This window comes from Salmo salar, chromosome 01 (assembly GCF_965601325.2).
Source record: "Salmo salar chromosome 01, fSalSal1, whole genome shotgun sequence".
In the NCBI taxonomy this organism is placed as follows: domain Eukaryota; kingdom Metazoa; phylum Chordata; class Actinopteri; order Salmoniformes; family Salmonidae; genus Salmo; species Salmo salar.
Genome location: NC_138291.1, coordinates 8,146,591 through 8,172,663, shown reverse-complemented (window position 1 = coordinate 8,172,663; position 26,073 = coordinate 8,146,591). Strand labels below are relative to the sequence as shown.

The 26,073-nt window shown below is 43.9% G+C and overlaps 1 protein-coding gene and 1 non-coding gene across 8 annotated transcripts in view; both read left to right on the top strand.

Moving 5' to 3' along the window:
• Positions 1-2,022: 2,022 nt before the first annotated feature.
• Positions 2,023-4,121, top strand: LOC106603790 (uncharacterized). 2 transcript variants are annotated; one of them, XR_014380594.1, is made up of 2 exons: positions 2,023-3,266; positions 3,357-4,121. It is a non-coding gene; the product is annotated as an uncharacterized LOC106603790 (transcript). The 2 variants fall into 2 exon arrangements; XR_014380592.1 differs by having other exon boundaries at positions 3,337-4,121.
• Positions 4,122-10,496: 6,375 nt separating this feature from the next.
• si:dkey-190l8.2 (solute carrier family 22 member 13) overlaps positions 10,497-26,073 on the top strand; it is a 30,874-nt gene continuing 15,297 nt past the window's right edge. For 2 of the 6 annotated variants that reach the window (XM_014198409.3, XM_014198272.3), the window contains exons 1-2: positions 10,497-11,022; positions 15,459-15,580. In XM_014198409.3, the coding sequence (XP_014053884.3) occupies positions 10,729-11,022; positions 15,459-15,580 (416 nt within the window). In that variant the 5' untranslated portion in view covers positions 10,497-10,728. Of the gene's footprint in view, positions 11,023-15,458; positions 15,581-22,765; positions 22,867-26,073 lie in introns of all 6 variants that reach the window. The other 4 variants (XM_014198043.3, XM_014198343.3, XM_045710755.2 and 1 more) reach the window with 3 other exon arrangements.

The window sequence follows — 26,073 nt, the reverse complement described above, 5'->3', positions numbered from 1 at the left end:
AGTAGGTTACCTTCGTATGTTCATCCAAAAATAATTCAAGCATCCGAACAGTGTGTTGTGCATCCGCCAACTTTCCTTCAATTTTGCAATTGGCTGAAACTAATTCCCCCGGAGAAAGTATTCCGAACGAGCGAAACAGCGCCCCTCTGTCTTATTATATGTAGCCCATGTATCTGATTCTGTCTGGCCAAAAAGAGTATGACATGTCATAATATTTTTGGCCAGACAGGTTCAGATACATGGGCTATACATACATGCCTTCTATCTCTATGAGAATGGCAGTATTATCAGCAGCACCTGTCTTTTTACTAAATAAATGTGTAATGTATCCCGCTAGAGTCTAAAGGCCTGGGGCAGGGTTTCTACTAAGTTAACATATGGAATTGTTTTAAGACGGTCATACCAAGGATCATTTAGTTATTTGATTTTGAATTTTAGGACCCCCTAAATTGACTTGCCTAGTTAAATAAAGGTAAAAAAGCCCAGATATCTCCAGTTTAAACAGACAGATTTTGATGGGGATTTTTTGTTGTTGCTTTAAATGGAGCATAAGGGGGCCTCAAGCGGATAAATTATTTAAATATTTTTGGGGTAAAAATAAAAATGCATGCCCAGCTCATGAGGCATCTTGATGATGACTCTTCTGCCAATTTTTTTATTTAACCTTTATTTAACTAGGCAAGTCAGTTAAGAAGTTACATTAAAAACAAATTCTTATTTACAATGACGGCCTAACCCGGCCAAACCTGGATGACACTGGGCAAATTGTGTGCCATCCTATGAGACTCCCAATCACGGCCGGTTGTGAAACAGCCTGGAATCAAACCAGGGTCTGTAGTGACGCCTTTAGCACTGAGATGCAGTGCCTTAGACCTCTGCACCATTCGGGAGCCCAAGTAGTGCAATGGAAAGTCCGCAGGTGGGGTTAGTTCAACTCTATTAGCTAGCTCTAGTTACAGGATCAGATGGGTTAGTTTAAATCTATTAGCTAGCTCTAGTTACAGGATCAGATGGGTTAGTTCAACTCTATTAACTAGCTCTAGTTACAGGATCAGATGGGTTAGTTCAACTCTATTAGCTAGCTCTAGTTACAGGATCAGATGGGTTAGTTTAAATCTATTATCTAGCTCTAGTTACAGGATCAGATGGGTTAGTTTAAATCTATTAGCTAGCTCTAGTTACAGGATCAGATCAACAACACTGTAGCCTATGGGCCTACTGTATGTGTGATGAGCTGTTTTGTGAATGAATGAATTGAGCTGTATGAACTTTTAAGCTTGACTCTTGTATATTATCACATGGATTATGATCAGGATAACAATCATGCAGCCTATGTTTGATTGTTATTGCTTGTTGTTAATACAGTAAATTGACAACAATTTGTTAGATATGTGTTAAGGGTGGATGGTTATGGGGTTAAGGGGAGTGGATATGGAGTTAAGGGGGAGTTGTAGGGTTAAAGGGGTGGATAGGGGTTAAGGAGGTGGTTATGGGGTTAAGGGTGGATGGTTATTGGGTATAAGGAGGGGTGGTTATGGGGTTAAAGGGTGTGGTTAGGGGTTAAGGGGGTGTGGTTATGGGGTTAAAGGGTGTGGTTAGGGGTTAAGGGGGTGTGGTTATGGGTTAAAGGGGTGGATAGGGGTTAAGGGGGGGTGGTTAGGGGTTAAGGGGGGGTGGTTAGGGGTTAAGGGGCTGGCTGTTAGGGGTGTTGAGAGCAGAGCAGTAGACTGTGAGTAAATCTCTCACAGCCCTAAGCTCTTACATATGACACTAATTAACTGCTGCAACACACACTCACATACACCACACCACACAGACTGGGTGTTTTTGTGTGTGACCCGTGTGATTGCTTGTGCCTGACCCTGTGTCTGTGTCCCATTGGTCCTGTCTGGTAGAACGTCGGGAAGGCTCTGCGGTTCGGCTGGCGATGTCTGGTTGCCGGGTTACAGAGCTTAGCGAGCGGCTATGCTACACCCCTTTCGGCTGCAGCCACGTTGATGACCGACGTCCACAGAACTCACCGCTAGGCATGATGGGACGGAGGACTAATATCTGGGACTAGACACACACAGTCTCAACTGCATTGTATGTCATTATTTCAGACTCCTTAACCGTTACCTAATACAGTATGTTTGATGTTTACCGGTCTTTGTTTTGATGTTTACCGGTCTTTGTTTTGATGTTTACCGGTCTTTGTTTTGATGTTTTCTATCTGAAAGGGGAATAAAGAGAGTAATGAGGAAGAAAGAGAAGGAATGAGAAAGTACAGCACTGTAGAATATAAAGAGGATAGAAAAACAGAAATCGATATAGAATTGAAAAGAGCAAAAAGTATGACGGGTGAAGGTCTGAGAGATTATGCGGAGATGAGTTGATAGGCCTTCATAAAGTGTCTTTCAAAGTAAACAATTCTACAGTATGCACCATACAATACTATTCATTTAACTGGTTTACCTGCTAGATTGAGAAAGGATTGTGACCAGGGAAATGAACCAAAATGCCTGTCCAGGTTCTACCATGCCCACCGTGGTACTAACCATGGGTGTATCCAGCAGGTCGCAACGTTTTTGGAATGCTCAGATAGAACTATGCTTATGCTTATGTAGATCTAACATGCCTCAGATAGGGAGTGTATTGTGTTTTATAGACCCTCCTGTGTTTTATAGACCCTCCTGTGTTTTATAGACCCTCCTGTGTTTTATAGACACTCCTGTTTTTTATAGACACTCCTGTTTTTTACAGGCCCTCCTGTTTTAGGAAACTGATGCTGCTAAATTGGTATTACAGCTTTTCCCAATTGTTTACACACTAAAACTGGCCCATGAAGCCCAATGACCCAAACCTGTAGAGGTAGAGGTGTAAAGGTGGAGGTGTAAAGGTAGAGGTGGAGGTGTAAAGGTGGAGGTGTAAAGGTAAAGGTAGAGGTGTAAAGGTAGAGGTGTAAAGGTAGAGGTGTAAAGGTGGAGGTGTAAAGGTGGAGGTGTAAAGGTGGAGGTGTAAAGGTGGAGGTGTAAAGGTGGAGGTGGAGGTGGAAAGGTGTGAAGGTAGAGGTGTAGAGGTAAAGGTAGAGGTGTAAAGGTGGAGGTGGAGGTGTAAAGGTAGAGGTGGAGGTGTAAAGGTGGAGGTGTAAAGGTAGAGGTGTAAAGGTAGAGGTGGAGCTGTAAAGGTGGAGGTGGAGGTGTAAAGGTAGAGGTGGAGGTGTAAAGGTGGAGGTGTAAAGGTAGAGGTGTAAAGGTAGAGGTGGAGGTGTAAAGGTAGAGGTGGAGGTAGAGTGAGAGGTGGAGATGGAGGTGTAAAGGTGTAAAGGTGGAGGTAGAGTGAGAGGTGGAGGTGGAGATGTAAAGGTAGAGGTAGAGGTGTAAAGGTAGAGGTAGAGGTGTAAAGGTAGAGGTGTAAAGGTAGAGGTGTAAAGGTAGAGGTGGAGGTGTAGAGGTAGAGGTGGAGGTGTAGAGGGAGAGGTGGAGGTGCAAAGGTAAAGGTGGAGGTGGAGGTGTAGAGGTAGAGTGAGGTGGAGATTGAGGTGGACCAAGAACAAGGAGAGTAATCTTTGATGAAATACTGGCGACTATGGTGGAGTGAGTGGTCAACCATGGTTTGACCTTGAGAGGCTGGGCAGAGAGTGCTGCCCAATCTGAGCCGCTTCACTGTAGCATCCATCATCCGGACATTCCAAAATGAGAAGAGGTTTGTACTGCAGACATCGGACCTCTAGTACTTTTACTACTTGACAGTAGTACAACATAAAGCACAGTAAAGACTGTAGATTCCAATACATACTGGAAGGGGAAACATAGTAAATGTTTCATATATTACTGTATGTATGAAACTGGGAGCTATACTACTTTGTAACATGTTTCTTGTATACTGTACACTGTACTGTACGCTATTTTGTTTTAAAGTTTTTTCTGATTGCTTAGCCACTATCTGCAAAACTCTTCAAATGGCATTTTTGCATCAATACCGTACACACAAAGCATCATTTGAATAAGCACACAAAGCTCCAATTACGCACTGATGGTTTAAATGAAAAACACTTGTGGCTTTTGCTTTCTCTGTGTGCAGGATATAGCAGCTTGCAATACAGTTTGGTCATACATGTAATAAACACACAGGTATCCAAATGTGTGAAGTATGTATGTGTATTCCAAACGTAACACACTATCAGTACAAATAAGGGTGTCACGGTCGTCGTAATGGATGGACCAAGGCGCAGCGGGTATGTGAATGCTCATTTTATTTAACACAAAACAAGAAACCGATGAACGGACGACAAACAGCCTTGTAGGCTCACACAGCAATACAAAGAACAATCTCCCACAATCCCCAAAACAAACAAACTCCTAATTATAGGACCTTCAATCAGAGGCAACGATAACCAGCTGCCTCCAATTGAAGGCCCCAATCCCAATACTAAACATAGAAATAAACACCCTAGAAACAGACATAGAACTATACAACATAGAACTAAACCAAAAACCCTGGAAACATAAATAAAACGCCCCTCTACATAAACACACACTCAAAACCATATAAAACAAATACCCCCTGCCACGTCCTGACCAAACTATAATAACAAATAACCACTTTACTGGTCAGGACGTGACAAAGGGGAAAAAGTTTAGTTTTTTCTCAGAATGTTCTAACACTCCTCAAACAACAAAAGCGCAGAAGAAGAAAACAAAACATTTGTGCTAGAAAAGAAAATAACAAAAAAAATTAGGCTCCATCTCACCTTCTTTTTGGGTCTGACCAGAAGACTTCATCCACATCACATGCGATGTTGTCTTGACGAAGGCAGCATGGGAAGTATCGCCTGGAGTGCTGTATCCAGGCCTGGCGTGACCACTGATCCATGTCTCCACAAGCCTCCTCCATTGCCTGTAGAAGGAGTACGCGTTGGTGGGGCTGGCGATCATACACCTTCCAAACGCCACGCAGAGAAGAATTCTTCAATAGGATTCAAGAACGGAGAGTATGGGGGGGGGGGGATTGAATGCGATGAAAAGTGGGTGACCTGTGAACCAATTGCGGACCACAGTAGCCCGGTGGAAACTAACATTGTCCCAGATGATAACGTAATTGGGCTAGTTTGTTGTGGAGGGTGTCCAGACATGTGATGATGTGTGCAGTGTAGTATGGGCCTAGGATTGCATGATTTGACTAATAGCCGCACACATTGTTATGTTGCCACCACGTTGTCCTGGGACGTTGATGATGGCACGGTGTCCGATGATATTTCTGTCGCGGGCTGAAACCTGCTTCGTTCCACATGTATTAGCTCATGACGCACTGCATCTGCTTGTAGCTCCATGACTCTCTGAAAGAGACAAAACAATGTAGCACAGTAGGAAAAGACAGAGATCAGTCAATATGATGTAGCACCATCCACTTCCAGGTCCAGTACCAATGATACGATAGTATAGCTTACCTGCACATATTCATATCTCAGTTGTTTTACACGGTCTGAGTTTCTTTCCAAAGGGACTCTGTACAGCTGCTTCATCCTAATTCTATTGCGTTTCAGTAGACTAGACAGTGCAGAGAGACTCACTCTGTTGACGTTTTGGAATATCGTGTTACCTGCCATTAAGTGGTCCTGCAGTTCTGAGTCTGATGCAGTTATTTGCAATGACCATATTTACAATGTGGGTCTCCTGCTCTGGGGTGAACAGTCAACCTTTTCCACCAGATAATGGTTTTCTTGCAGCTCTGTAAAAACATTTGAATGGTTTTAGTGATAGATCCTTCTCATTATGAAAGTACAGTACATATTACTGTACCAGTAAGACTACAGCACTTAGTTACTTACCGTTTCTCATTTCTAAATATCCGGATGATAACCTGCAACAGTATAGTGGCTCATATTTGGTTGAACCCGTTGCCCAGTCTCCCTCATGCTCATCCCATGGTTGACAACACGGTCAACCACAGTCGCTCTGATTTCATCCGTTATTGTGTTCCTGACTCCCCTTCCTCTTCCTCTTTCCCGTCCTACTTCACCTCTTCCTTCTCCTCTTACTTCTTCACCTCCTCCTCCTCGTCTTTCTCCTCTTCGTCCAAATGTTTACCTGTGGCCTATTTATAGTTCTCAAGCACTGATTTGTAAGTGAACTCATTATCATTATCTAAAAGTGTTTTCAGATGTGTCAATGTGGAACGGCAATTGGTGAAATAGTGTAGCAACGTAGAGACCGATGTTTACAGTTTTGCTAGAAGTGTGTTATTAAATTGCAAACTGAGTGTAAAGCAGTGAGTTGTGTTTACAGTTTTGCAAAAAGTGTGCTATAAAATTACAAACTGAGTATAAAGCAGAGAATGTGCATTCTGTTCGGCACACTTGGTAAATGCATTGGCTACAAGTGTTAATGGTTTCAGAGACAGTGATTCAATAATCACTGCTAGTGTTTAAGCATTCAGAAAAAAACTATAGCATAACTGAAAGACAACCACCACGAACAGGAAAGCTGCCATTGTGCAAATGGTAGTTGAACAATGTCATAAGACTGCGGGAAATCCAACAACAGATGATTGAAAAGCCTGCCATCTTTCATAACATTAGAGTGAGGTACCTGGCCAGCGCGGGGGGAAATGTCACCATATGCACAGCTATGAGCCACAATGGGATCCTCCACCGCCATGCCACCTTTTCCTGAACACCTTACATGACAGTCTTTTTCAGCCAGAGCAGAGACGTCCAGGTGATCCTGAGCAGCAAATTGTAAAGGGTGCGTGCTGGTGGCAGGTAAGTCAGGCGCAGGAGAATGAACTTGGTATAAACGGAGTCGTTTAATAAGTGCTCACAAAACTCCAAAAACCAAAATAATGAAAGTGGGTACAAAACCCGTCGTACACCAGAACATAACTTGTACAATCAAACAATCACCGACAAGGACACGAGGGGAAACAGAGGGATAAATACACAACATGTAATTGATGGGATTGGAACCAGGTGTGAAGGAAGACAAGACAAATGTACCCCTAACGCAGGGATTCGGAGACATATGTTTCCATAGCCTCCGTCTCCGCCTGTGAGAGGGTGTACACGTGACTCCTGGGAAGTGCAACGTTTACCAGGAGATCTATCGCACAATCGCCCCGTCGATGAGGTGGTAATTGAGTCGCTTCTTTTTGGAGAAGGCGAGAGCCAAATCGGCATATTCAGGGGGAATGCGCACGGTGGAGCTCTGGTCTGGACTTTCCACCGTAGTAGCACCAACGGAAACCCCAGCACACCTACCTGAGCACTCTCGCGACCACTCCGTGAGAGCCCTCTGTTGCCAAGAAACAGTGGGGTTATGACAAGCTAACCAGGGTAGGCCCAGCACCACGGGAAACGCAGGAGAGTCAATAAGGAAGAGACTAATTCTCTCCGTATGACCACCCTGCGTCACCATGCCCAAAGGCGCGGTGACCTCCCTAATCAACCCTGACCATAATGGTCGACTATCTAAGGCGTGAACGGGGAAGGGCACATCCACGGGAACGATGGGGATCCCTAAACTATAGGCTAAAGCTCTATCAATAAAATTCCCAGCCGCGCCTGAATTGACGAGCACCTTATGCTGGGAATGCGGGGAAAACTCAGGGAACATAACAGACAAACATATGTGCAACAGAGGGTTCTGGGTGAGAATGGTGCCGGCTCACTTGGGATGACGCCAGAGCGCCCTGCCTGCTGCCTCGATACCCAGAGGAACCAACCCGGCACCGACCGGCAGTGTGACCTCTGCGGCCACAGATGGTGCACGAGCTGGAACCCCCTCCGGTCTCCCTGCACACCGCCCCTCCCAGCTCCATGGGTATCGGAGAGGATGTGCGGGAGGACGGAACCACCAGACCCCGATCTGAACGTCCGTGAGTAGCCAGCAGATTGTCCAGCCGGATGGACAGGTCCACCAGCTGGTCAAACGTGAGGGTGATGTCTCTGCAGGCCAGCTCCCGACGGACGTCCTCGCGCAGACTGCAGCGGTAATGGTCGATCAGGGCCCTGTTGTTCCATCCCGCGCCTGCAGCCAGGGTCCTAAGCTCCAGGATGAACTCCTGGGCGCTCCTCGTCTCCTGCCTCAGATGGTAGAGGCACTCACCCGCCACTCTACCCTCGGGCGGGTGGTCGAAGACTGCCCGGAAATGGCGGGTGAACTCCTCAAACTGGTCCAACGCCGCATCGCCCTCTCTCCACACGGCGTTGGCCCACTCCAGGGCTTTCCAGGTGAGGCACGAGACGAGGGAGGACACCCTCTCACGGCCCAATGGAGCCGGGTGGATGGTGGCCAGGTAGAGGTCTAATTGCAATAAGAACCCCTGGCAGTTCGCAGCCCTCCCGTCGTACTCCTGGGGCAAGGAGAGACGGATCCCACTGGGTTCAGGAGGGAAAGGGGCACTCAGGGGAGACCCCGGTTGTGCTGGTGAAGGCGCTGGAAGAACTCCCTGTCTCTCCCAGCGGTCCATTGTCTGGACAACGCGATCCATGGCGGCGCCAAGATGGTGAAGCATAACTGCATGCTCCTGGACGCTCTCCTCCACCTCACTGGCCGGGGTACCTTTTCCTGCTGACTCCATAGTTCGGGTCGGTGATTCTGTAAAGGGTGCGTGCTGGTGGCAGGGAAGTCAGGAGCAGGAGATTGAACTTGGTTTTAACGGAGTTAGTTTTATACGACAGTATTGACTTGGAATCATCTTGACAACTCCCACAACTACCAACAGTACAGAAGAGTAAAGGATCTATGAGGGGTGATACGGGAGAGAGAGAAGGGTTAAAAATCTCACTGCAGACAGTGAGTGAAACTATACATGGGTTGTCTGAAGCAGCACCCCTTTCACTTTAAGGCTCACAGATGAGTGTCACGACCACAAACTTGTTCTCAAAGTGCTCACAAAACTCAGAAAACCAAAATATACAAAATAATGAAATTGGGTACAAAACCTGTCGCACACCAGAACATAACTTGCACATAACATACAATCACACAATCACCGACAAGGACATGAGTGGAAACAGAGGGTTAAATACACAACATGTAATTGATGGGATTGGAACCAGGTGTGAAGGAAGACAAGACAAAACCAATGGAAAATGAAAAATGGATCAGCGATGGCTAGAAGGTCGGTGACGTCGACCGACGGACACCGCCCGAACAAGGAGAGGGACCGACTTCGGCGGAAGTCGTGACACAAATATATGTTCTAATTTGGGACAACGTGCGTTTCCCATTGGGCTGCTCAGGTCGGCAACTGCTTCCATGACAACCGCTTCCAGAATATATCACCTGTGATGTTGTTGAAAATCTGTGGCCGGACCAAAACAACAGACATGAATGATTTTGTTTTCGCAATGGAGTATTTCTTTCTTGACTTATGATTTAGATATGACTGTATTTTGACAGTTTCTTGATCTATTCCTTAGAATTGATCTAACATACAGTATAGTAGGTCAAATAGGCCTATTTTTCTTCCTTTTCATATTCCAATATATATTTACTGTATGTATGCATTTTTACTGTATGTGTGTTTAAAGTATGCTGTCATGTATTGAGTCACGTTGAAATATAAAACTTACATTTTTTATTTGAGTACACACAAACAATATACAGTATAACAACATCTTAGTCTTTACACTGAAATAAGTTCTGATAGTAGTGTTTTGAATATGTCCCATTTGTGTGATCTCAGTTGTCACTAAGTTAGATTCATTTGATGTGTGTCTCACTTGTAAGCAGAGTTTCATCTTGAACAGGGAGTACATGATTTTGATTGGTGTGTTTCATTTTCCAACATGTCTGTGGGGTTTGGGGAAATATGCTAACTGTTTTGAGTTTTGTGTTTAGAGTTTTGAGTACCTGAGATGTAGTTTCAGCAAGTGTGTGTTAACAATTGAGAAAAACTGTAATGTCTTGCATGCCCCATTACTCTCTCACAGAGGGGTTCTGAGCCTTTGACCGGACAACAATAGTTGGTATGGGTTTGTGTGTATGAGAAAGAGAATGGGAAGGAGAGAACTAAGGGGGAGAGAGAAGGAAACGGGAGTGAAGGGGAATGGAGAGAAAAGAGAGAGGGGGAGAGAAGGAATGGGGAAAAATAGAGGGGGAGAGAAGGAATGAGGATAACATAGAGGGGGAGAGAAGGAATGGAGAGAAAAGAGAGGGGGAATAGAGAAGGAATGGAGAGAGAAGAGAGGGGGAGAGAGAAGGAATGGAGAAAAGAGGGGGAGACAGAAGTAATGGAGAGAAAAGAGAGGGGGAGAGAAGGAATGGAGAAAAGAGGGAGAGAGAAGTAATGGAGAGAAAAGAGAGGGGGGAGAGAAGGAATGGAGAGAGAAGGGAGGGGGGAGAGAGAAGGAATGGAGAGAAAAGAGAGGGGGAGAGAAGGAATGGAGAGAAAGGAGAGGGGGAGAGAGAAGGAATGTAGAGAGAGGAGAGGGGGGAGAGATAAGTGGTAAAGCAGTTCTATTGAATTTCTAGGTTTAGGTCAACTCGACCCCAGGCAATGGGGAGAAAGTCTAATGCAGAGGACTGTGGGTTAGGTATTTATTCCCCCCTGACCACTTTGTCACGATACGTAATGATTAGACTGCTTTTACAGTACTTCTTCCGCTGAGAAGACTTTATGGGAGTTCCAGGAGTTTACGGGTGTAACTGTCCCTTCACCTCCGCTGTCTGGTGAGAGAGGCGGTGAGCAGAGAGAGAGAGAGAGAGAGAGAGAGAGAGAGAGAGAGTGAAAGAGAAGAGTCCTATGGCTCCATTGCAGCTCGCGGTGTACTTGCGGCTCGCTCTCATATTCTTCTTCACGGCGTTTCTTTTCTTCCTCGATGTCTTCACCGTCAGCAGAGCAGCCTCCTCGTGCGCTAAAGTCCCCAGTCAGTTACCGACCAAGAGTCGAACCGGAGGAGATGAAGTCTCTTCTAGTAGTGCGCGCAAACAGAACGAAACTACGGGGGAGGTGCCCGAGATAAACTTGTCACTTATATCGGTATTGTTACCGACACAGGATGAGATCACGCTGGGGAACGACACGGAGAGAGATAACGTGAGTAAACATGTAATGAATAGCCTGGAATTAAATACAGTAATTATAGTTTCAACATAATTGGCAAGGGGGGGGGGAGGGTCTCTGAATAGTTCTAATTGAACCTTACTCCTATTTATCATTTTTTTACCCCTTTTACTGCTACAGGGGTAAATATTACATTCAATGTTTATTACAAATGAAACGAAGAACTCTGTGTCATGTTTTATTTGTATTTCTTTAAATGTCCATGTGGCTGTGCTGGTGGATACAATCTGTATTTATATGTATTAATGATCCAGCAACATTAAGGCAGTTATATACATTTTTGATGAGACTAAATGTCATAACGTTATACCCAATTACATTTAGTGTGTTCCCTCAGGCCACTACTCTACTATCACATATCTACAATACATTTAGTGTGTTCCCTCAGGCCACTACTCTACTATCACATATCTACAATACATTTAGCGTGTTCCCTCAGGCCACTACTCTACTATCACATATCTACAATACATTTAGCGTGTTCCCTCAGGCCACTACTCTACTATCACATATCTACAATACATTTAGTGTGTTCCCTCAGGCCACTACTCTACTATCACATATCTACAATACATTTAGCGTGTTCCCTCAGGCCACTACTCCACTATCACATATCTACAATACATTTAGTGTGTTCCCTCAGGCCACTACTCTACTATCACATATCTACAATACATTTAGCGTGTTCCCTCAGGCCACTACTCTACTATCACATATCTACAATACATTTAGTGTGTTCCCTCAGGCCACTACTCTACTATCACATATCTACAATACATTTAGTGTGTTCCCTCGGGCCACTACTCTACTATCACATATCTACAATACATTTAGTGTGATCCCTCAGGCCACTACTCCACTATCACATATCTACAATACATTTAGTGTGTTCCCTCAGGCCACTACTCTACTATCACATATTTACAATACAACATCCATGTGTATATGTGTAGAGTGTGTGTCTTATCATTTGTATGTGTGTCTGGGCCTGTGTGTGTGTCTGTGCTTGTGTGTGTCTCTTCACAGTCCCCGCTGTTCCATAAGGTGTATTTGTATCTGTTTTAAAATTTGATTCTACTGCTGCATCAGTTACCTGATGTGGAATAGAGTTCCATGTAGTCATGGCTCTATATAGTACTGTGTGCCTCCCATAGTCTGTTCTGGACTTGGAGACTGTGAAGAGACCCTTGGTGGTATGTCTTGTGGGGTATGCATGGGTGTCCGAGCTGTTCGCCAGCAGTTCAAACAGACAGCTCGGTGCATTCAACATCTCACAAATACAAGTAGTGATAAAATCAACCTTTCCTCCACTTTCAGCCAGGAGAGACTGACATGCATATTATTAATATTAGCTCTCTATATACATCCAAGGGCCAGTCGTGCTGCCCTGTTCTGAGACAATTGCAATTTTCCGTAGTCCTTTTTTGCGGCACCTTACCACACGACTGAACAGTAGTCAAGGTGTGACAGAGCTAGGGCCTGTAGTACCTGCCTTGTCGATAATGTTGCTAAGAAGGCAAAGCAGTGCTTTATTATGGACAGACTTCTCCCTATTTTAGCTATTGTTGTATCAATATGTTTTGACCATCATAGTTTACAATCCAGGGTTTACTCCAAGCATTTTAGTCACCTCAACTTGCTCAATTTCCACATTATTTACTACAATATTTAGTTGAGGTTTAGGGTTTAGTGAATGATTTGTTCCAAATACAATGCTTTTAGTTTTAGAAATATTTAGGGCTAACTTATTCCTTGCCACCCGCTCTGAAACTGACTGCAACTGTTAAGTGTTGCAGTAATTTCAGTCGCTGTGGTAGCTGACGTGTATAGTGTTGAGTCATCCATATACATAGACACACTGGCTTTAATTAAGGCCAGTGGCATGTCGTTAGTAAAGACTGAAAAAAGCAAGGGGCCTAGACAATGAAGATAGTTCACTCAGGCCTTTTACAATTGAAAACAATCGTCCGTTCCAGACCGGTTTACCTGAGCAGTAGTGTCTCCCATTGACACGAAGGCGATAGCAGCTGGGTCTGGTCCAGAGAGGACATATGAAGAGGAAAAAAAAATCCCTTGTTTATCTCATGATCATTATCAACATAACAAAAATGGTTTTTGTCGAGATCACGAGATAAAGTCTATAAATAGGAGTGGATGCATTGACGATTGAGCCCACGGTGGATCAGAACCAGAACCTTTTCACTGATTGCTACTCTAAGAGACGTTTCACGTTAACATCATGCTTTCATTTGTGTTTGGAGCTCATTATCAGTTTTATAAGTTAGAATGTTAGAAAGTTAAATGTCCCTTATCTTGAGCCAAGAGGTCTTGGGGCATTTAAGCCCTGAACGAAGCCCGACAGGCAGCACAGTTTCCCAGACTGTATGCCACCCCCAAGACACCAGCTACATGCAAGCAACAACGCAGCTACAGTGCTGTCAAAAGGTATTGATACACTTTGACTGGATTTTCTCACCCATCTACACACAAAACCCCATGATGAAAAAGTGAAAACAAGTTTTTAGAAATATTTGCAAATGTATTGAAAATTAAATACAGCAATATCTAATTTACATAAGTATTCACACCCCTGAGTCAATACTTTGTAGAAGCACTTTTGGCAGCAATTACAGCTGTGAGTCTTTCTGGGTAAGTATCTAAGAGCTTTCCATACCAGGACTGTGCAACATTTGCCCATTATTCTTTTCAAAATTCTTCAAGCTCTGTCAAATTGGTTGTTGATCATTGCTAGACAACCATTTCTAGGTCTTGTAACTCAGTCACTCAGTAACATTCACTGTCTTATTTGTAATACCCTCTTTGGGCTAGGTGGGACGCTAGTGACCCACCTCGACAACATCCGGTGAAATTGTAGAGCACGAAATTCAAAATACAAAAATCGTAATATTAAACATTCATGAAAATACAAGTGTCTTACATCGTTTAAAAGCTTAACTTCTTGTTAATCCAACCGCTTTGTCAGATTTCAAAAAGGCTTTACGGCGAAAACATACCTTGCGATTATCTGAGGACAGAGCCCCGCATACACCAGCATTAAAAACATTTTCCAAACCAGCAGAGGTGTCACAAAAATCAGAAATAGCGATAAAATAAATCACTTACTTTTGAAGATCTTCCTCTGTTTGCAATCCCAAGGGTCCCAGCTACACAACAAATGGTCGTTTTGTTTGATAAAGTCCTTCTTTATATCCCCAAAAAAGTCAGTTTATTTGGCGCGTTTGATTCAGTAATCCACCCATTCCACTCGTTCAACATGCAGACAAACGAATCCGAAAAGTTACCAATAAACTTCGTCCAAACAAGTCAAACAACGTTTCTAATCAATCCTCAGGTACCCTAATATGTAAATAAACGATACAATTTAAGACGGAATGTAGTATGTTCAATACCGGAGATAAATAACGAGGTGCGCTCCCTCATCCACACGCGCCACAAGACTACAGTCCAAATGAGAACCACCTTGAAAAACTACAACTAATAATTAATTTGTCCAAAAACAAGCCTGAAACCCTTTCTAAAGACTGTTGACATCTAGTGGAAGTCATAGGAACTGCAATCTGGGAGGAATTCCTTTGAATAGCCATTAGACAAGCATTTGAATGGACTGTGACCTCAAATTTTTTTTTATTCCGGATGGATTCTCCTCGGGTTTTTGCCTGCCATATCAGTTCTGTTATACTCACAGACATTAGTTTAACAGTTTTACAAACTTCAGAGTGTTTTCTATCCAATGCCACCAATTATAAATTAATGAATTAATTTGTTTTAGGTTATTCTTCTGCTGAAAGGTGAATTAATCTCCCAGTGTCTGGTGGAAAGCAGACTGAACCAGGTTTTTCTTCTAGGATTTTGCCTGTGCTTAGCTCTATTTTGTTTCTTTTTTATTCTGAAAAACTCCCCAGTCTTTAACGATTACAAGGATACCCATTACATGATGAAGTCTGAGTGGTACTCAGTAATGTGTTGTATTGGATTTCCCCTAAACATAACACTTTCTATTCAGGACAAAATGTTAATTGCTTTGCCACATTTTTGCAGTATTACTTTAGTGCCTTGTTGCAAACAGGATGCATGTTTTGGAATATTTTTATTCTGCACAGGCTTCCTTCTTTTCCCTGTCAATTAGGTTAGTATTGTGAAATTACTACTGTTCATCCCTCCTCAGTTTTTTCCTATACCAGCCATTAAACTCTGTAACTGTTAAGTCACCATTGACCTCATGGTGAAATCCTTGAGTGGTTGCCTTCCTCTCTGGCAACTGAGTTAGGAAGGACGCCTGTATCTTTGTAGTGACTGGGTATATTGATACACCATCCAAAGTGTAATTAATAACTTCACCATGTTCAAAGGGATATTCGATGTCTGCTTTTTTTTTTATCTACCAATAGGTGCCCTCGTTTGCAAGACGTTGGAATATTTCCCTGGTTTGTGTGGTTGAATCTGTGTTTGAAATGCACTGCTCGACTGAGGGACCTAACAGATCATTGTATGTGTGGAGTACTGCGATGAGGTAGGTAGCCTAGTGGTTAGAGCATTGGAACAGTAACCAAAAGGTTGCTTGATCAAATTCCTGAGCTGACAAGGTAAACATCTGTCGTTCTGCCCCTGAACAAGGCAGTTTTGCCACTGTTCCCCGGTAGGCCATCATTGTAAATAATAATTTGCTCAGGATCTGCCCCTTTTTTTCTCAATTTTCGCCTGAAATGACATTCCCAAATCTAACTGCTAGTAGCTCAGGCCCTGAAGCAAGGATATGCATATTCTTGGTACCATTTGAAAGGAAACACTTTGAAGTTTGTGGAAATGTGAAAAGAATGTAGGAGAATATAACGCCATAGATCTGGTAAAAGATAATACAAAGAAAAAACCAACCGTTCTTCTGTATTTTTTTGTACCATCATCTTTGAAATGCAAGAGAAAGGCCATAATCTATTATTCCAGCCCAGGTGCAATTTAGGTTTTGGCCACTAGATGGCAGCAGTGTATGTGCAAAGGTTTAGACTGATCAAATGAACCATTGCATTTCTGTTCAAAATCTTGCATCAAGACTGCCCAAATGTGCCTAATTTGTATATTAATAACTTTTCATGTTCAAAATGGTGCACTCTCCTCAAACAATAGCATGGTATTATTTCACTGTAATAGCTACTGTAAATTGGACAGTGCAGTTAGATTAACAAGAATTTAAGCTTTCTGCCAATATCAGATATGTCTATGTCCTGGCAAATCTTCTTGTTACTTACAACCTCATGCTAATTGTATTAGTCTACGTTAGCTCAACCATCCCATGGATGGGACACCGTTCCTTAACTGACTTGCCTTGTTAAATAAAGGTTAAATAAAATAAAGAAAAATAACAAAGGGGTTGAATACTTATTTACTCAAGACATTTCAGCTTTTCATTTTTTAATAATTTGTTAAAATAAAAACATAATTCCACGCAGGCTGTAACACAACAAAGGGGTGTGAATACTTTCTGAAGGCACTGTAACTTGGCTAGTATGGTTTGCTAGCTAGCTTGTTACAGTACATGCTGGTTGTTAGGTTGCACAACTGATATGTGTATACTTGTAAGGGACACTTCATGTTTATGGATGTTTTAGGGATAATATTTACATTTACAGTGAGTGAGCTCAATAGCAGTCTCAGAACTAGATCAGATTCAATAGCAGCCTCAGAACTAGATCAGATTCTATAGCAGCCTCAGAACTAGATCAGATTCTATAGCAGCCTCAGAACTAGATCAGATTCTATAGCAGCCTCAGAACTAGATCAGATTCTATAGCAGCCTCAGAACTAGATCAGATTCAATAGCAGCCTCAGAACTAGATCAGATTCAATAGCAGCCTCAGAACTAGATCAGATTCTATAGCAGCCTCAGAACTAGATCAGATTCTATAGCAGCCAGGAATAGAGCTCACCCCCTGTAAATGTAAATATTATCCACATGAAGTATCCCTTATAATTATGCACATATCAGTTGTGCAAGCTAACAATCAGCACAGATAACAAGCTAGCTTGCTAGTTAGCTAGCTAGCTAACACGACTACGTAGCTAACTAGCTAGCTCACAAGACCAGCAAAGTTAGCTGCATTGTTCCTTGCATGCGATTGGCTGTGGTCTTTGGGGCGGCACGCAGCTTGGGAGACAGGGCTGCCTGTCAGGCATTGTTTGGTGCTTAAATGCTCCGCATTGCGCTCAATGCCGCCACAGGGCTCCTTGATGAAGTGGTTTTCGTGCATCTGAACAAATTATTGAATGATGTGTGGTACTTTTGATTATCTCGTGATCTCGACAAAAGATCTTTCAACCTCCAACTGCGTACCCCCTCTAGCACCAGGGTCAGCGCACTCTCAAATGTTGTTTTATAAGATCATAATTTTTTCCATCAAGCCTGCCACACACACGCTTTTTATTTTTTTATTTAACCTTTATTTAACTAGGCAAGCCAGTTAAGAACAAATTCTTATTTTCAATGAAAGCCTGGGAACAGTGAAGGGGGGGCAGAATGACAGATATTTACCTTGTCAGCTCGGGGATTCGATCTTGCAACCTTGCGGTTACTAGTCCAACGGTTACTTGTCCAACCACTAAGCTACCTGCCACCCACGCTTTACTATACATTTATTAAACATAAGAATGAGTGTGAGTTTTTGTCACAACCCGGCTCGTGGGAAGTGACAAAGAGCTCTTATAGGACCAGGGAACAAATAATAATATTATAATAATCAATCATTTTGCTCTTTATTTAACCATCTTACATATGAAACCTTATTTGTTCTTAGAAAATTGTGAATAACTTACCACAGGTTAATGAGAAGGGTGTGCTTGAAAGGATGCACATAACTCTGCAATGTCGGGTTGTATTGGAGAGAGTCTCAGTCATAAATCCTTTTCCACACACAGTCTGTGCCTGTATTTAGTTTTCATGCTAGTGAGGGCCGAGAATCCACTCTCACATAGGTACGTGGTTGCAGAGGGCATCAGTGTCTTAACAGCTCGATTTAACGAGGCAGGATACTCTGAGTGCAGTCCAGGGAAGAAGGCATCAGTGTCAGCTCGATTTAACGAGGCAGGATACTCTGAGCGCAGTCCAGGGAAGAAGGCATCAGTGTCAGCTCGATTTAACGAGGCAGGATACTCTGAGCGCAGTCCAGGGAAGAAGGCATCAGTGTCAGCTCGATTTAACGAGGCAGGATACTCTGAGAGCAGTCCAGGGAAGAAGGCATCAGTGTCAGCTCAATTTAACGAGGCAGGATACTCTGAGCACAGTCCAGGGAAGAAGGCATCAGTGTCGGCTCGATTTAACGAGGCAGGATACTCTGAGCGCAGTCCAGGGAAGAAGGCATCAGTGTCGGCTCGATTTAACGAGGCAGGATACTCTGAGCGCAGTCCAGGGAAGAAGGCATCAGTGTCAGCTCGATTTAACGAGGCAGGATACTCTGAGCGCAGTCCAGGGAAGAAGGCATCAGTGTCAGCTCGATTTAACGAGGCAGGATACTCTGAGCGCAGTCCAGGGAAGAAGGCATCAGTGTCAGCTCGATTTAACGAGGCAGGATACTCTGAGCGCAGTCCAGGGAAGAAGGCATCAGTGTCAGCTCGATTTAACGAGGCAGGATACTCTGAGCGCAGTCCAGGGAAGAAGGCATCAGTGTCAGCTCGATTTAACGAGGCAGGATACTCTGAGCGCAGTCCAGGGAAGAAGGCATCAGTGTCAGCTCGATTTAACGAGGCAGGATACTCTGAGCGCAGTCCAGGGAAGAAGGCATCAGTGTCTTAACAGCTCGATTTAACGAGGCAGGATACTCTGAGCGCAGTCCAGGGAAGAAGGCATCAGTGTCAGCTCGATATAACGAGGCAGGATACTCTGAGCGCAGTCCAGGGAAGAAGGCATCAGTGTCAGCTCGATTTAACGAGGCAGGATACTCTGAGCGCAGTCCAGGGAAGAAGGCATCAGTGTCAGCTCGATTTAACGAGGCAGGATACTCTGAGCGCAGTCCAGGGAAGAAGGCATCAGTGTCTTACCAGCTCGATTTAACGAGGCAGGATACTCTGAGCGCAGTCCAGGGAAGAAGGCATCAGTGTCAGCTCGATTTAACGAGGCAGGATACTCTGAGCGCAGTCCAGGGAAGAAGGCATCAGTGTCTTAACAGCTCGATTTAACGAGGCAGGATACTCTGAGCGCAGTCCAGGGAAGAAGGCATCAGTGTCAGCTCGATATAACGAGGCAGGATACTCTGAGCGCAGTCCAGGGAAGAAGGCATCAGTGTCAGCTCGATTTAACGAGGCAGGATACTCTGAGCGCAGTCCAGGGAAGAAGGCATCAGTGTCAGCTCGATTTAACGAGGCAGGATACTCTGAGCGCAGTCCAGGGAAGAAGGCATCAGTGTCTTACCAGCTCGATTTAACGAGGCAGGATACTCTGAGCGCAGTCCAGGGAAGAAGGCATCAGTGTCTTAACAGCTCGATTTAACGAGGCAGGATACTCTGAGCGCAGTCCAGGGAAGAAGGCATCAGTGTCAGCTCGATTTAACGAGGCAGGATGCTCTGAGCGCAGTCCAGGGAAGAAGGCATCAGTGTCAGCTCGATTTAACGAGGCAGGATACTCTGAGCGCAGTCCAGGGAAGAAGGCATCAGTGTCAGCTCGATTTAACGAGGCAGGATACTCTGAGCGCAGTCCAGGGAAGAAGGCATCAGTGTCAGCTCGATTTAACGAGGCAGGATACTCTGAGCGCAGTCCAGGGAAGAAGGCATCAGTGTCAGCTCGATTTAACGAGGCAGGATACTCTGAGCGCAGTCCAGGGAAGAAGGCATCAGTGTCAGCTCGATTTAACGAGGCAGAATACTCTGAGTCCAGGGAAGAAGGCAGACGTTTTACTGCCCCCAACCGATTGTTTTTTCGTTTGTTTATTTGCGTTGTTTGTATCTTCTTTTTAAAATTATTTTGTACATAACGTTGCCGCTACCATCTCTTATGACCGAAAATAACTTCTGGACATCAGGACTGTGATTAATCACCACGGACTGGCAGAATCCTTTTTTTCCCTTTAACGAGTCTGACAAGGCCGACGCGAACTTGCTTCCCGACTCTCAGCGCACTCATTACACTGTTTTTAACTTTAAAAAAAATATATATATATATTTTTTAAATGTGAATCACATTTATTGTGCGTACCCCTGAGGGTACGCGTACGCCAGTTTGTGAATACCTGTGCTAGAACAACGAATCTAGCCTGTTGCGCTATGATGTAAGGATTGCAAGCATGTGCTTTTTTGTCAGGAAACTCCACTTCGATACATCAGTGACTTTTTCATAGCAGGTTAGGAGAATTAGCATTGCAGGTTAGGAGACTGAGGTTAAGGTTAGGGAAATGGTTAGGGTTAGTGAAAATGCTCTCCTAACCTACTACGAAAATCACTTTGTATTGAAGTGAAGAGTCCCGTACTTTGTCAGTGGCTGTGATGTAGGGTTTAGCCAGGAGTTGATAGACAGTCGGAAGAGCGAATGAAATGGTAGGAGGGACATCCCAGAGTCGAGTGGTGTCAGATTTCACACCTATGTCACACAGGCTGAAGAGATACACTCATAAATCCATTATTTTATTTATTTAAACTTTATTTAACTAAAGTCAGTTAAGACCAAAAACGTATTTACAATGACGGCCTACCAAAAGGCAAAAGGACACATGCGGGGACGAGGGCTGGGATTAAAAATAAAAATAAATTCAATGAAAATATAGGACAAAACACACATCACAACAAGAGAGACAACTCAACACTACATAAAGAGAGACCTACGACAACAACATAGCATGGCAGCAACACATGACAACACAGCATGGTAGCAACACAACATGACAACAACATGGTAGCAACACAACATGACAACAACATGGTAGCAACACAACATGACAACAACATGGCAGCAGCACAACATGGCAGTAAAACAACATGGTAGCGGAACAAAACATGGTACAAACATTATTGGGCACAGACAACAGCACAAAGGGCAAAAAGGTAGAGACAACAATACATCACACAAAGCAGCCACAACTGTCAGTAAGAGTGTCCATGATTGAGTTTTTGAATGAAGAGATTGAGATAAAACTGTCCAGTTTGAGTGTTTGTTGCAGCTCATTCCAGTCGCCGGCTGCAGCGAACTGAAAAGACGAGCAACCCAGGGATGTGTGTGCTTTGGGGACCTTTAACAGAATGTGACTGGCAGAACAGGTGTTGTATGTGGAGGATGGGGGCTGCAGTAGATATCTCATATAGGGGGGAGTGAGGCCTAAGAGAGTTTTAGAAATAAGCATCAACCAGTGGGAGCACCCTTACCTGCCGATCTATAAATTACATCTCCGTAATCTAGCATGGGTAGGATGGTCATCTGAATCAGGGTTTGTTGGGCAGCTGGGGTGAAAGAGGCTACCAGGGCTACCTCGGCTCCCATGGCTACAATTGGTTCCCAGGGCTCCCAGGGCTCCCAGGGCTCCCATTGCTACCTTGGCTACTAGGGCTATCAGGGCTACCATGACTACTAGGGCTATCAGGGCTACCATGACTACTAGGGCTATCAGGGCTACCATGGCTACTAGGGCTATCAGGGCTACCATGACTACTAGGGCTATCAGGGCTACCATGACTACTAGGGCTATCAGGGCTACCTTGACTACTAGGGCTATCAGGGCTACCATGGCTACTAGGGCTATCAGGGCTACCATGACTACTAGGGCTATCAGGGCTACCATGGCTACTAGGGCTATCAGGGCTACCATGACTACTAGGGCTATCAGGGCTACCATGACTACTAGGGCTATCAGGGCTACCATGACTACTAGGGCTATCAGGGCTACCATGACTACTAGGGCTATCAGGGCTACCATGACTACTAGGGCTATCAGGGCTACCATGGCTACTAGGGCTATCAGGGCTACCATGACTATCAGGTCTGACCCTGAGTACTACTATAGCTGACCCTGAGTACTACTATGGCTGACCCTGAGTACTACTATGGCTGACCCTGAGGACTACTATGGCTGACCCTGAGTACTACTATGGCTGATCCTGAGTACTACTATGGCTGATCCTGAGCACTACTATGGTTGACCCTGAGTACTACTATAGCTGACCCTGAGTACTACTATGGCTGACCCTGAGTGCTACTATGGCTGATCCTGAGTACTACTATGGCTGATCCTGAGCACTACTATGGTTGACCCTGAGTACTACTATGGTTGACCCTGAGTACTACTATGGCTGACCCTGAGTGCTACTATGGCTGACCCTGAGTACTACTATGGCTGATCCTGAGTACTACTATGGCTGATCCTGAGCACTACTATGGTTGACCCTGAGTACTACTATGGCTGATCCTGAGTACTACTATGGCTGATCCTGAGCACTACTATGGCTGACCCTGAGTACTACTATGGCTGACCCTGAGTACTACTATGGCTGACCCTGAGGACTACTATGGCTGACCCTGAGTACTACTATGGCTGACCCTGAGTACTACTATGGCTGACCCTGAGTACTACTATGGCTGATCCTGAGTACTACTATGGCTGAACCAGTAAAACAAGTCATTTCACAATCAGGTGTGTGTGGTAATAAATAGTTAGGGCTGCAGCTAGATTACTAGAAAATGATCTAGCACAAACATCAGTGCGTGCGTGCGTGTGCGTTTGTGTTACAGGGCACAGTGTGTATAGATCCAGTGGTGTTGTCGTACAGTCAGACCATGTACATGACTGGCCTTCTGCTGGGATCTCTCTTTGGAGGAGCCCTCTCTGACAGGTGACATACATACACTGTACATACACACACACTCAGTACATATACAGTTGAAGTCGGAAGTTTACATACACTTAGGGTGGAGTCATTAAAACTCATTTTTCAACCACTCCACACATTTCTCGTTAACAAACTATAGTTCTGGCAAGTCGGTCAGGACATCTACTTTGTACATGACACAAGTAATTTTTCCAACAATTGTTCACAGACAGATTATTTTACTTATAATTCACTGTATCACAATTCCAGTGGGTCAGAAGTTTACATACACTAAGTAAACAGCTTGGAAAATTCCAGAAAATGATGTCATGGCTTTAGAAGCTTCTGATAGGCTAATTGACATCATTTGAGTCAATTGGAGGTGTACCTGTGGATGTATTTAAAGGCCTACCTTCAAACTCAGTGCCTCTTTGCTTGACATCATGGGAAAATCAAAAGAATTCAGCCAAGACCTCAGACAAAAAATTGTAGACCTCCACAAGTCTGGTTCATCTTTGGTAGCAATTTCCAAACGCCTGAAGGTACCACGTTCATCTGTACAAACAATAGTACGCAAGTATAAACACTATGGGACCACGCAGCCGTCATACCGCTCAGGAAGGAGACGCATTCTGTCTCCTAGAGATGAATGTACATTGGTGCGAAAAAGTGCAAATCAATACCAGAAAAACAGCAAAGGACCTTGTGAAGATGCTGGAGGAAACAGGTACAAAAGTATCTATATCCACAGTACATTGAGTCCTATATCGACATAACCTGAAAGGCCGCTCAGCAAGGATAAAGCCACTGCTCCAAAACCGCCATAAAAAAGCCAGACTACGGTTTGCAACTGCACAACTGTGGGGGTGCATGCTGCAAGAGGGATCAGTGCACTTTATAAAATAGATGGTATCATGAGGGAGGAAAATTATGTTGATATATTGAAGCAACATCTCAAGAAATCAGTCTGGAAGTTAAAGCTTGGTCGCAAATGGGTCTTCCAAATGAACAATGACCCCCAAGCATACTTCCAAAGTTGTGGCAAAATGGCTTAAGGACAACAAAGTCAAGGTATTGGAGTGGCCATCACAAAGCTCTGACCTCAATCCTAAAGAAAATGTGTGGGCAGAACTGAAAAAGCGTGTGTGAGCAAGGAGGCCTACAAACCTGACTCAGTTACACCAGCTCTGTCAGGAGGAATGGGCCAAAATTCACCCAACTTATTGTGGGAAGCTTGTGGCTCAGTTGGTAGAGCATGGTGTTTGCAACGCTAGGGTTGTGGGTTCGATTCCCACGGGGGACCAGTACGGAAGAAAAACATTTTTGTACGCAATGTAAGTTGCTCTGGATAAGAGTGTCTGCTAAATGACTCAAATGTAAATGTTGTGGAAGGCTACCTGAAACGTTTGACCCAAGTTAAGCAATGTTACCAACTACTAATTGAGTGTAGGTAAACTTCTGACCCACTGGGAATGTGATGAAAGAAATAAATCATTCTCTCTATGGTTATTCTGAAATGTCACATTCTTAAAATAAAGTGGTGATCCTAACTGACTTAAGACAGGACATTTTTACTCAGATTAAATGTCAGGAATTGAAGTGAAAAACTGAGTTCAAATGTATTTGGTTAAGGTGTAAGTAAACTTCCAACTTCAACTGTATATACATACACTGTATGTACACAAACACACCTCTCTGACAGGCTATACACACACACACACACAGCTCTGTAAAATCATTATATGACCACTGCAATTGTGTCAGTTTCTCTGGTTTTACTATTTATAGGTATGGGTTTGGGTAAAATGAACATTTTTGTTTTATTCTATAAACTACTGACAACATTTCTCCCAAATTCCAAAATAAAAACATTGTCATTTAGAGCATTTATTTGCAGAAAAGGACAATTGGTCAAAATAAATTAAGATGCAGTGTTGTCAGACCTCGAATAATGCAAAGAAAATAAGTTCATATTCATTTTTAAACAACACATTACTAATGTTTTCAGAAATCAATATTTGGTGGAATAACCCTGATTTTCAATCACATCTTTCATGTGTCTTGGCATGCTTTCCGCCAGTCTTTCACATTGATGATGGGTGACTTTATGACACTCCTGGCTTTGTTTGATGGCTTGTGACCATCCATCTTCTTCTTGATCACATTCCAGAGGTTTTCAAGGGGGTTCAGGTCTGGAGATTGGGCTGGCCATGACAGGGTCTTGATCTGGTGGTCCTGATGATCTGGTGGTCCTGATGGAAAAACCAATCCTCAGAGTTGGGGAACATTGTTAGAGCAGAAGGAAGCAAGTTTTCTTCCAGGATGTATGTGGCTTGATTCATGCATCCTTCACAAAGACAAATCTGCCCGATTCCAGCCTTGCTGAAAACCCCCCAGATCATCACCAATCCTCTACCAAATTTCAAAGTGGGTGCGAGACCTGGAGAGGCCTAAAAGCCACAGGGTCTCGCACCCACAAAACACCAGTCTCAACGTCAACAGTGAAGAGGCAACTCCTGCCTTCTAGGCAGAGTTCCTCTGTCCAGTGTCTGTGTTCTTTTGCCCAGCTTAATCTTTTATTTTCATTGGCCAGTCTGAGTTATGGCTTTTTCTTTGCAACAGTGCCTCATCCCGGAGTCGCCTCTTCACTGTTGATGTTGAGACTGGTGTTTTGTGGGTAATATTTAATGAAGCTGCCAGTTGAGGACTTGTGAGGCGTCTGTTTCTCAAACTAGACACTCTAATGTAAATGTCCTCTTGCTCAGTTGTGCACCGGGGTCTCCCACTCCTCTTTCTATTCTGGTTAGAGCCAGTTTGCAGTGTTCTGTGAAGGGAGTAGTAAACATCGTTGTCAGAGATCTTCAGTTTCTTGGCAATTTCTCGCATGGAATAGCCTTAATTTCTCAGATCGAGAATAGACTGACTAGTTTCAGAAGAAAGTTTTTTGTTTATGGCCATTTAGAGCCTGTAATCGAACCCACAAATGCTGATGTTCCAGATACTAGTTTAAAGAAGGCCAGTTTTATTGCTTCTTTAATCAGAACAACAGTTTTCAGCTGTGCTAACATAATTGCAAAGGAGTTTCTAATGATCAATTAGCCTTTTAAAATTATGAACTTAGATTACCTAACACAACGTGCCATTGGAACACAAGTATGATGGTTGCTGATAATGGGCCTCTGTACGCCTATGTACATATTCCATTAAAAATCATCCCTTTCCAGATACCAT